Source organism: Varroa destructor, unplaced genomic scaffold (assembly GCF_002443255.2).
Source record: "Varroa destructor unplaced genomic scaffold, Vdes_3.0 BEIS01000001.1, whole genome shotgun sequence".
NCBI classification, from domain to species: Eukaryota; Metazoa; Arthropoda; class Arachnida; order Mesostigmata; family Varroidae; genus Varroa; species Varroa destructor.
In genome coordinates this window covers 8,311,322-8,323,748 of record NW_019211454.1, presented here as the reverse complement: position 1 = coordinate 8,323,748, position 12,427 = coordinate 8,311,322, and the positions used below count along the sequence as shown (strand labels likewise).

The following is a 12,427-nucleotide window of genomic DNA, read 5'->3' as shown; positions in this document are numbered from 1 at the left end:
AGCAATCTAACACAGGAGTGACAGAAATCTGAAACATAGAGAAGAAAAAAAAACATTTTGTAGTCGAACGGTGGCTGTCTCGCACAGTGGTAGCTTTTGATTTGGCGAGCTTAAAGTACGCTCAATGCGACAACCACCAAGAAAGCGTGACTGTGTGAACCACTGTACGGTTAACGGCTTACCATTTGAACGGCTGAAGCCGAATATTTGGGTTTTGTGAATGTGGGGCCACCGTATGAGAGCGGTCAACTGGGGATGTATATGGAGTTAGGGAGAACAACGGCAAAACGTTGCAGCAAACCAGTTAACGAGGACCACATAGAACGGTTGACACACCGAAAGTCCGCTATGGTACTGTCATTTTACGGAACAGAGGTTCTTTTTTTGCGAATGGAGGTATTCATCAGTAAGAAGTTGTCATGACGTTAGGAACTAACCATAGTTCGATTGGTTCAAGATTTTTCTAAAATTGATGACTAAATTTGTAGATAAAAAAGATTAACGGTAATCAGCAAGAAAATGATAGCATTTTGTTTTGGGCTCTACGTTCCTTGCAGTACATCATAGAACGCGTCTATGTCCGACCTTCAACCCAGACTAATAATATTAGCGTACACTGCATCGTTAGAACAATTTCATACCAAGCTGGATTCCCATAAGCAATACAGTGGCCACATAGAAACCGAGTATAAATGTTTAATCGATGTTAGTTGTTTTACGTTCGAAACCGCTTGAAACTCTTTTTCTATGGGCTGCCAAGGGCTGCTCCTTCAGATACTTCAGATAACATTTAAGTGACTTTTATGGTACATCATATTAACATAATTCCGCATCTGTCCTCAGCACTGCTCGGATATCGGACAGGCTCATATATACATAGTGTATATACTGTGCACAAACGTGAAATGGGAACATTAAAACAAGTTTTGCCAGATTATTCGTTCTTCAAATGTTTTCCTATCCGATTTGCTACTACTGTCTGACAGTCGTCTTTTTCCGTTTCCACACGTATAGAGAATAAACTCCGGCCTGCGCATCATACAAATGGTTATTTCGAAACAATCACTGCCATATGTTTACCGGCATTTTAGAGGTGTCAATCGCTCTAGGACACTGTCAATCTTTGTAAGAGCTCTACATTGCAAACCCTGCTACAAAACTTCGAGCACTTCGATATCATGGCAAAGCCACCAAATCAGAAAATTTTGTAAAAACAATCAGACTGATATCGAAATGATATGGCGTAGCACTCAAGTTCTCCCAGCACAAGCTACAAGTTTCTGTATATAGTACTTGTACTTGTTGGAAAAACTTCGATTATATAGTTGAAAGACCTTTGACTGTGGATGAATTCGAAGTTTAGGGGTTGGGATTCCTTATATGAAAGACCTAACCATTGAAGAAAGTTATCAGGCGCCGTCACAATCAGGTCGTAAAGTTTTATTCTGTTCACGCTGCAGTTCACTTGAACTGTGTACCGTGCCATTGATATTAGCCGACGTCCAAACCGATATCTATATTACCACGGCGTTCCTAATGGACTTGTTTTAATTCATGCTAATTTGACATGATTTTCTGTTTTTTTACAGGCTTTTCGTGCAATTACCGTCATTATAATGTGGTCCTTTGGCTTTTGCCTGGCCGTTCTGCTCCTACCGATCTTATCGGGTCTAGAAGTATGTGTATGCCTGTGTGCCTTATCATCGTTGCTGTGATTTTTAGCAAATACCGCAGCTCCGCAGTAGCTTTCAGATACTTAACAGACAATTAAAATATAGTTGCGTGTCAACGATGTTATTATCACGCAGCTGAGTTTCTAGTAAAATCCAACCGTATAATAGTAATCCTTGTTTCTGTCCTGTTCGAACTCGTAACATTTAGCCTTCGCGCCGACTATTTACTCTTCCACCATCTTTTCCTCTTATTATATTGTATAGTTACTCATCTGGTGCTCATTATCTGAACTGCTTAAATAGTATTGTTATTATAATTATCTTACAGTCAGGACCTTTCCGCAGCCTTGTTCGTCCTGTCATTATAGCTGTATTAGGCAGTCAACACAATTAAATCATATTACGCTTTCTAGGACAGAGATGACCCTTTGATCGGACATTGTACAGGCAAAACGCTATTTACTTTACGGTCCCTTTATTCTGATATTTGTTTATCAGCACGTGCTGACATGCTCTTCTCCGTCACTCATCGTGATCTAGTCGCATTACCCTGGATAACTGGATCGCTCGCGACAAAACCCGTTCTTTTTCTGTCATTTATACGAAACAAAAGGAATCGCTGTCAGCGTCAGCAGTGACGACTGTTCCCGCCTGTGGCTCCTTTCTCCCTTCGACTTGTACAAGATTACGCGACCCAACAACCCGACGAGATCGGCTGAGAGTCGGGACGATCGACTGGCGACTTTGGAACTGGCGTTTGCAGCGGTGCTACCCAACGAAAAGCACGGCGAAACGACGCCATGACGGGAGTGGCAGCGTTGAAGCTAATCTTATCGGCAAACTTCTGGCCCCTACACAACTAGCAGTAGATTCGTGTCACTACCTCTGGGAGACGACTCTGGTCGACGTTGTCTCCGAGGGGCTACCAGTCACAAGGTTTCAGAAGCTGCGATAGTCAGCTCCGTTCTTGCATCGCGCCATAATCAACAATCAGTCCAATAGACATTCACGTTGCTGAGCCGCTATCAAAGCTCGCTGGCCATGCTCGATCTCGCCAGCCTCTACTGTGCCCGTACTATCGGATCTTGTGTCTATGATGTGCTTTATCAATAGTTATAATATTAGTAATAATACTACTACTACTGCGAAAGTATATCTTGCACACTCCAAGTACAGTTGTTTGTTGGTCAATAACAACGGCACGAAGATGGAGGTGTGACAAACCGGTTTTGTTTCCCGACTTTTCCTATTGTTTGCTGTTTTTTTACCCTATTTCGTAACTCCTGGTATCGTCCTATTCTAGCACTGCCTAACGTCTTTGTAGGCTCTCTTGATAGGCTACTTGTCACTGTTCTTCAAACGATATTGTCATGCTCAACGAGCGTCTGCTTTAGGAGAGCGGCCGTCCTTCCACCACATCGAATTATCCAATAGGCATTTATAGGGGCCGTGTTTCTTCAGTGCGCGCGGGGTCGCAGAGCTATTTATTTCATTTTGCGAATTGTTTAATTTCTAACTGGTTCCATTATTTTAGTTCTAGTCCGTTCCCTTAGTAGGCTGTGTCATAGAGGTAGTAGCGGCAGAGAGCAGCTTCGTGAGACTCTTCTAAGGATCGCAAAGGCACCCCGCCGTAGGAGCAATGAGACAAAGTTATGTCCCGCCTCCCTTTAGGAACTCGTGTTCATACTCTGTTTTGCTTTTGGACTTATTGGAGGCAGTATAAGTATAACCAACCTACAAAAAAACGAAGGTAGTTCTTAACGAAGCACACGAGGATTTGTCGACACGAAAGAATTGAGGATGAGGGGAAAGCATTCGCAAGAAAAAGTTACTCTTTCCGCGATTGGCCGTGTTGCTGCCAGTTTGGCATTGTAGTGGCATCCGTAAAGAGGACGTCACGGTCGTACGACCACATCTCGAGAATATCAATGAAGACAACAGCGAGGTACCTACTCACGTGCGCCTGGTCGATCTGAACAAATACGATGAACCAATATTGACATTATCGATCATCAATTAGTCAATGAAAAAAGGATACGATAAAGAGACCAGTAGTAATAGGTATGGACAAATATATATGTTTTTATCATTATCAACGTAGATCATTAATCATATAAGTCGTATATATTACCAAACTATAAGCATATATGTCTTTATATCAAGGAATCCTTTGCAAATATTGCAAACGTCATTTTGACGGTGCGCTACCGTTTCTACGAATGACTTGTTACTATCGAACCCTCCATTAACGTACACTTAGAAAATCAATTAAAATACGATGATTTTTCCTCACTGTAACAGGCGGACCCCGGGCGACTTTGAAATTTAGTAGCTAATATAAACTATTCAAGTTAGAATAACGATACTTCAATATGTGTTATAGGTGCTCTCTTTAATTTTTTTGCATACTCACTTCGACTTCTGAGCAATCTTATACCTAGCATTCGTATTCTATTTGTAATTTCTCTATCTATGGCTTCTCGAAGTAAATCAATTGTGGGATATGCTTGTCTACCAGTCACCCTTTCTAAGGTATTTTGTAATGAAAATTTTGTAACAATTCAAACTTAGATTGGTCAACATTGGATATTTTTTGCTCATTCCAAGAAGGAATTGAAGCACGGTGATGAGATCTATTGTCATCATTGAGCATTGTCATCAAGTAACCATATTGCGTGATTTTCGATCGCCGTGATAACGGTCCATAAATCTTTTGAGGAACTCGATATAGCGGAGTTTCATTTTCAGCAAGTATGTAATAGTAACAGATGCCCCTGATGTACTACCGTTGCCTTACTTCAAAACCTACCCGACGCTACCATCAAACTCGATGTCTTTTCAGGACCACACTATTCGCTCGTTTGGTCCTTCTCCTAGTGGCAACAAAGATGTCTCGTCCACGACGACCGTGTGCTACAGACGGATTTTTTGTCGAGTTAAGTTCTGAATATTGCTCGCGATATACAACTCACGCATTTTTCACTGGTTTGGAGTCAATTCGCGAAGGACCATTTTTTATCCAATTTCCACAGCAACGTCTGCTCGTAATCCTGCAATACGTTACATGTAAAATGCCAGTTTTGCCTGACAGATCTCCTAGATTTTAAGCTTCGCCTTCCTAAAAAGGACTGTGGCAGTGTGATTCCCGAATATCTAATCAGCTCCTCGCTGGCCTTTAAACTCCAATCACAGCGTTTACACTATTCATATACTGTGTTGTCGCATAACGCGTTCTTATCTAACGGCCTGATCGATCGTCAGTGACCTTGACTACTGAACGAAGATTAAAAAATGTTTCGCTTTCTGAACTCATTTCTTCGCAAGTTTCTAAAAGATTAAGTATTTACCAGCCAAATTTCGTCTGCTGGCGATGCGTAATGTAATATTCGATGCTATTTAACCTCGTGGATTAGTCCGATCTTCCGCTCAATGCTGCTATAAAAAATACATTTTTCCTAGGAAAAGTCGTTTCTGAACGTCAATAGGAACGGATTGTCTATCAATGCACCTGGGAACAAACCGCGCCCAAACTCACACTAGCGTCTAACGCACGGAGCAATGGAGCGGCAATGCGCATGCCTTTACAATCCATTTACTATGAACGGAGAATCCTCGTTGACCGTTGTTGTTCGATATCACGTATCATATATATCAGACTTATCCATTAGCTTCTTGCTTGATTTAGTGTAGAGGGATGACGCAAGAAGTCCCAATATAAAATCTGTATCGAAAAAAAAACTTGCCAACAACGTTTATCCTTCCTACGCCTCAAATGCACGTTTCACTTACGTATGCTGCCTCTGGCCAGCAAAACTATATCCCAATTTCCATAAAAGACCAGTCCTCTAATTACGCCGGAAGTGCGCTCCCTCTACCGCAGTATGCCTATGTTAAATTGAGAAAAGACTCCATTGAATCGAATTTCGAAATGGTCCATCCGTTTTTAAATAACCCAATTCTTCGGAGAGCGAACGTTTATTAGCAAGCGAGCGCGGAGCTGCAAACACAGTATAAAAACATCCGACGCGACCTTAAAATGAACGCGTTCGTATTAGTTGCTGGAATTATAATAATTGACTGAGCTGTCATGTTATCTGTTCCATTAATTTCGTTAGCTACACCACCTAGTATCGTGGAATACTAGGTGGTGTAGTTAAAAAATAAGGTCTCGCACATTTGTTATATATATCCCAAAGGTTTTCATTTTATGTATGCTAAGTGAGCAGGAGACGCAAAAAACATTGCAACAAAGAGCAGACTAAAGTGATCTTGTTTTAACTGTCTAAAGACCCTCGCCTTTTAGAAGTTTGATTTCACAACACCGTCAAGAAAATGTTCAGTGAGCCTGATATGAATTTGTACTCGGTCCAGCGAACCTAAAACAGCTGCACCGACGTTAGGCCAATATTTTATATTCGTTTAAAGATTAAGTACATCGTTGGTGTCGGACGGTCAGGCTACAGCATGTGTCTATTTCCACTGTACTATTTAAATACAAAAAAAAACCCTTAGGATAGGTGAACTTATATTTCTATCGTTTGAAAGAGAACGAAGCAAAACTGCAGGGACGCCCATTTGGCATCTCGATACGTTACCCATATGTCAATTCAATATAGATCCAAGATCATTTGCTACATCAAAAGATTTTTTTTAATTGAAGCTTTAATTGAAAATTTTAATTAAAGAAGCCTACCAATTAGACAGAAATAAAATATTATGATCCCAGTCTTTGTGCTCAGTCTATGGCTACTTGTCCCTTGTCTACTTCTAGCGTTGATTGCTGGCTTTATCTTTTCATCTTTTAGCTAGATTTGAGCTGTTTACGATTTTTTTACTTTTAACGCACTCGTGTTGGCACCTACAGGCAATAGACTTCTGTCAAGGACGTCGGTTCATAGATGGCTTATTTTTTTCGTCACGAATAGAGTCGATAACGAATCCACTAACAGCAGTTAATCTGTTCCCTCTTCCTCCCATAAGTTTCAACGTAAGCAATCTGTGTCATCACACTGTGCCATTGTATCACAGTTCTCATTGAAAAATTGCATTGAGTGTCCGATCGGTAGAAATCAAAAAAAGAGAAAATGAATAAAGGTGTATTTGTAAGCACTAAAAATAGCACAAAAGCTAGATCGCGGTCCCCTTCCAACAACTAGAATATAAAAATTTAGTTGCCATGATAGAGAAACAAAGCAGAGCATGTGGCCACTCTGCCTTGCTATCGTTTGCATTGGGTCGCAGTATTTAAGATAGTCGTGCTGTTGAAGCGTTTGCTTATTTAGTTCATTAGAGCTAAGTATCTCTGGCGGTCGTGCGACGTTGAACCTGGACCCTCAGGATGTTTCGTTCGGATTAACTAGCTTTCCTTGTCTATAGCTGTAAGCGATAGTATTTTACGAAAGTAACATGATCATTGTCAAATTTTACAATGACCGCTCCTGTTAACACGAGATGGGCGAGCGATCGGCTACGGCATAACGGAGTCTATTGCAGAAAAATAACATTGATGTCAAAAATTCGTATAGGAAAACCTTTCGCATCTGTGACACTTCATCCAAATGATTATCGAAGTCATCTACTGATGACTTGATAGATTGAGGCCACACCAATCCTCCCCGTTGTCACCAATCCCTTCTACTGGGTGGAAGTGTACCGAGAGATTTGTAAGGTAGTCACATATATACAACACTGATTTCATCCACATGTATTCTTTCTTGACAAATGGACAAAACCTGTTTGTGATCCGCCGTACCCCGATACATTCTTTTATATTTCATCTTTTACATTTACAATCATTACATGTACCGTGCTGCCCGATGATCCTCGAGTAATTTTCCGGCGGGCATTGAATCGAACGTAACACACCTATAACATAACTAACAGTCACTGCTATAAGGCTGACTACAAACGTGTAAGAATAGGTAGTTTTGAATATGTATTCGGCTTTTCTAATTAAATACATATTTTTCGTGATTCGCTTATAAAAACCACGTAAAACAGTGTATTCATACAGCACCGTTAGTGATTCATTGTTCAAGCTTTCCTTGCACAGCCTCCCATCAAGCGCCGAGCTTATGAACCTTGCGCACCACCTTGTGGACCTCTTGTACTCGTGTCGACGATTACACTCCAGTATGATGCGTCGGGTATATTAGTTCGAAAAAGGGCATGAACTTTGCGTTAAAGGTCGCTGTTGACCCAGTTATACGTTGTGTGCTGTGTTGTATGGCCTCCCGCTCCCGACACTGGCCCTGTCCGTAAGCTACTCTTACGAAGAACAAAAAAACAACGCCAGCGGTAGGAAAATAAAATAAGGACTCCTTAGAGGGAAACAGATCTGCGGGCAGCGATTAGAAAGAGAGTAAAGATAGTAACCTGTAAGGTCTATGATAATAACAAGCCATGCTTTCCTCTTGAACTGTCACTTTTCCTTGGCCATTTTGAAGACCCTAAACGATACACAACCTACAACGATAACACTAAAATAATCTCTCGAGATGTTTCCTGCTCTTTTTCCCTGACGCCTTCTGACTTACATAGACGGCAAATGTTTGTCAACATGATCAGAGACGACGAAATTGCCGCCGCTACCTTCCTCGAGCGTCAGAGTGATTGAGTGGAAGTAACACGGATCTGAGGTCCGATCTTGCGGTCATATTAAGCTGCGCAAGCAGGAACTATTCAAGTAGAGAGTAAATGGACTGGGCACAGCGAAGTGACACGAAAGGCTGTTCCGAATACAACAGTAAGCTTCGAGTATTACTATAAAAAAAAAAACCGCAAAGGTAGAGCCAAGACACGAGCTGAACTTTACGCAACAAGGAACCTCATTGTGAGAGAAGATAACTTGAAATATAACGACAGAAGGCGAATGAAACTTGTAGTGATTCACAGCGAAACAGAAAAAAGCTCCCAATATTCAAAGATTAGATTCATTGTACAGGCCAAACTAAGGCTATCTAATACGCACCCAAACGAAATGCTGGGTTACGTAACGGGCTAGAGGTGCTTGATGCCTTACGGGTCGCCCGCCTAGTTGTTTTTAGAAATACTATTAATATTTGCATATATTTTAAACGTTTACGCTTCTGATTGTCAATGACCAATAGGCCATCTTTTTTTGTAAGCCCTGCGATGCGATTGAGCACAAAGCACACAACTGGAGTAGATTTACCAATACGTAGTAGTATAATACATACGTAATAATAGCATACCGTATTCATATGGTATAAGAATAAGCTCGAAAAATTTCGGTGAATGAATGCTTCGGCTATGTATTTCGTCGCTACCAGCTCAGCCACAGCTCAGTCGTCGGTATCCAATTTATTTTATTTATTCATATATAGCTAAATTAGCGTAAAAGTAACTCCTTACATTTTCCACACAGTTTGGCCAATAAGAACCAAATACCGTCATACGTCATAATTTTACTATACTAAATAAATAATTGTATAATGGGGAGATTGACCGGAATTGTACTGTTGTTAATTAAAACTAATCACAAATAACACCAGATCGTCAATAGCCTGTTACGCCTTATCAATTCTAAAATGTATATAAAGTAATAGATTGATGCACAAGTAACGCCCGCGTGTTTCAAACGTCCTTTTTTACCAGTCGTTTGCCATTAGATAGTACTCGAAAGCACTTTCTCTCGTCATGAACGTCATCGCTAGTAACCTCTGCTCACGTTCAGACTTGAAAGCTAGATACACTTTTGCTACATTGCTGATATGATATGATACGATGATTTCGCTTCTGTCAAGGTAAAAAACCTGCGAAAATAGCCCGGACAATTTGCCATGTATGGCTAGGAGCTAGAACTGAAAGCACTGCGCAAAGTACTCTTGCTAACTTCAAAAATACTGTTTTGGGCGTAGAGGAAGGATTCCATGCTCGGCCGGCCCACCGGCCGTTCGAATTCGATAAGGGCCGCCTGAAGTCACCTTTGAAAAGGCCGGGCGAATAAACCGAACACAGACTGTCAGCAGACGTTTGAAATCTATGGCGTCATAAACCGGCTGAAGAGTGCAGAAAGACCTGCGCTCATTGTCTATCAGTATCTCTCCCACTTTTCAGCAAAAAGTAGTCATAATAATAAGGTTTTACTGAACAACAATCCAATAATAAATTTTTAATCAATTTTAAGTTCAGAAATGAATGGTCGGCGCCGGGCGATGCCCGTCAGTATAAAGCAAAACTAGATTTACATGATATAACGACTATGGTTTGCGTTTACAAGACTAATAGAGCCTCAGTAGGACTCAAGGTAACCCTATATCATCCAGCCGGATCGAGTAAACGGGGCTATTTTACAGAAAAAAAATATATTCGGCACGGCAGAGCAATCCTTGCAGAAGTCATCGCCTTTTTCGAACTCCGCCTCGACGTAGCGCCAGATTTTCCCGTCAGTGGTAATCGGAATTCATATAAGTCGATCTAACGTTCGAGCGCCTCTAAAAAACTAGTTGAACAAAATTGGACCAGAACATTTCCGATCAAAAATTGTTAAAAAATGCCAGAAACTCATACGGAATCGCGATAGAAATACTATTCTGGTTTCTTATTAGTTTTAAAAGCCATCAATACTACTTATTCATATTATACGTTGGCCTCCGTTCATACCTAGAATTCATCCAGTAGTAGATAAATGGATTATACATGCAGTTGGACATGGCCAGCCAATAGATGACTAGGTATAAGGGCTGCGCCCATGTTGTGTACGTCACATCCGGATCGAGGTACGTGTAGATGAAGTAAAGATGGTAAGGGAGCCAGCACACTCCGAAGATCATCACAACGACAACAAGCATACGGACCACCTGAAATTTGACAATGAGTTTAAAGGAAAGGTCAACAAATCGGATAATGGCTCAGGTAAGTGAAGGGTGTACGCGAGCACGTAACAAACATCAATCCCTAGTCAACTTCTAGATAATGTTGTGTGTAATCGATGTTGTAAAGTTATTTTCGCAGCTTTCACTGTTTTCTGCGTCGCCCCATACTCCTCAAGTAACTTTAGCCAATTTTTCAAACCATATGTTAAAAAGAGACGAAAACAATGCCGAAGCCGATTTACGGCATTTTCTTATAGCTTACTTGAAGCGATATATGGAACCGCTGATGTGGTTGGTTATCAAAACAGAGCCAACGATTACCACCTTAATACATGTCATAGTGCTTTACACGCCGCTTTTCGCAAACCAGGCTTAGATCGTTTATCGGAAGTCTGTTCTGCTTTCACCAGTCCTTGAGTGGGCGAAACACTAGTGATCTTCAATTGGCGGAACCATTAGCAGATATTCATAGCGTAAGGAAGACTAATATCTTGTACAGATATTTCGTTCTTTTCATATCTAGGCTAAAGGCTGCTTGTTTCTTCTGCTGAGATCGTTGCTCCACAAGTGGCATCCGCTCGTAAATGGATCTTTAGTTATCGTAATATGAACGACACCCTGTCGTTCTCTTCTCCTGCGTATATTAGGAGAAATAGTGTCAATTCTAATCTACGTTAACCCTGTGATATTACTGTGTTTAAATAGTCTGACACTGCCATCCCAGTTTGTCGTCGTGACAATGCGGCGCTAAACGTGGGGCGACGTGGTGGTTTAGGTTCGAACTCGGACGCATTAATACTTCGTTTCGTGATAAGAGCCAGCACTGGCCACAGAGCTCGACACGTTCCATTGAGACGGCACAGGGAAACCTTTCTGAGATTTCAGCTAGCGAAGATTAAAGTACATCAGTGATGCAGATTGGCCTGCCTAGTTCAATGAGCTTCTGTCTAGGATAATCGCGTTATCCAATGTAGACAAGATAGCTCATTTTCCTGTGTCTCAAATGGTCGGTTCCATAATAGGTCAATTGGGCACGATTATAAACGTGCGTCCTGTATATCTGGACACACATCGTATACCGTATGATATATTTCAAGGTAAACATTTATTGTTCAGCTTTCGCCTGTCTATGCCTCTAGTCATAGGAGTTTTGAGAAAAAAAATATGTACTACAAATTTATACCACAAACAAAAAAATTGATATAGGAAATGCCTTCCACATATCAACGACTTAACAACTCCGCAGGTATTTGTCAGGAAACGTTTCTAACGTGTTTTCGTATTATGATTTACATTAAATTAATATGCACAAATAGAATTAATTTAGAATAGAAAAAAAAGTGTTTAATTCACTATTTTTTCTTATTACATTAACAGACTAAAGCGACATTAAACTTATAATCAAGACCATATAGGTTAAATGTTGGATAGATGTTTTTTGTTCGAATTGAGCAAAATATTACTGTTACAAGGCGGTCTGCAAAAACATACTTCATAAAAATAATAACAGAATAGAAATCCACGCTCTATTTAAAAGATTACCGACGCCCTCGAAAGAAAATCACTTCCAAAAGTTCAATGTCTCAAAGCACCTAAGTTATGCCTTTTTCACCACTGTGCATATATCTATATATAGTATAGAACGTTTGAACCCGGGGAGCGCTTGAAGAAATATTGCTTTCAACTTACTATTTTTATCTAATGAACTTCTGTTTCCCTGATATAGGTTCTTCCGCGTTGATTTACATGGGTCTTGAGGATACGCCATGATACTGGCATTCGTTACAAGTCGAGGTCAATTTCATCTCTGTATAGCAATATATATTCCTCAATAATAATAATAATCAACATACGTAGAAATTACAGGTTATCTATATTGTTTTCTCATTCAGTCGCTTACTCTGTTCGATCTTCTAA

At 40.6% G+C, this 12,427-nt stretch overlaps 1 protein-coding gene across 5 annotated transcripts in view; it reads right to left on the bottom strand.

The window, feature by feature from the left end:
• The window catches only part of LOC111243338 (tachykinin-like peptides receptor 86C), a 317,164-nt gene that overhangs the window by 31,962 nt on the left and 272,775 nt on the right, over nucleotides 1-12,427 (bottom strand). For 4 of the 5 annotated variants that reach the window (XR_015319164.1, XR_015319163.1, XM_022788726.2 and 1 more), the window contains exon 4: nucleotides 10,299-10,495. Coding sequence is in view for 3 of the 5 variants with exons in the window: in XM_022788726.2 (XP_022644461.1) it covers nucleotides 10,299-10,495 (197 nt within the window). In the remaining 2 variants the exon portion in view is untranslated. Of the gene's footprint in view, nucleotides 1-8,881; nucleotides 10,138-10,298; nucleotides 10,496-12,427 lie in introns of those variants that run through there. The other variant, XM_086977508.1, reaches the window with a different exon arrangement.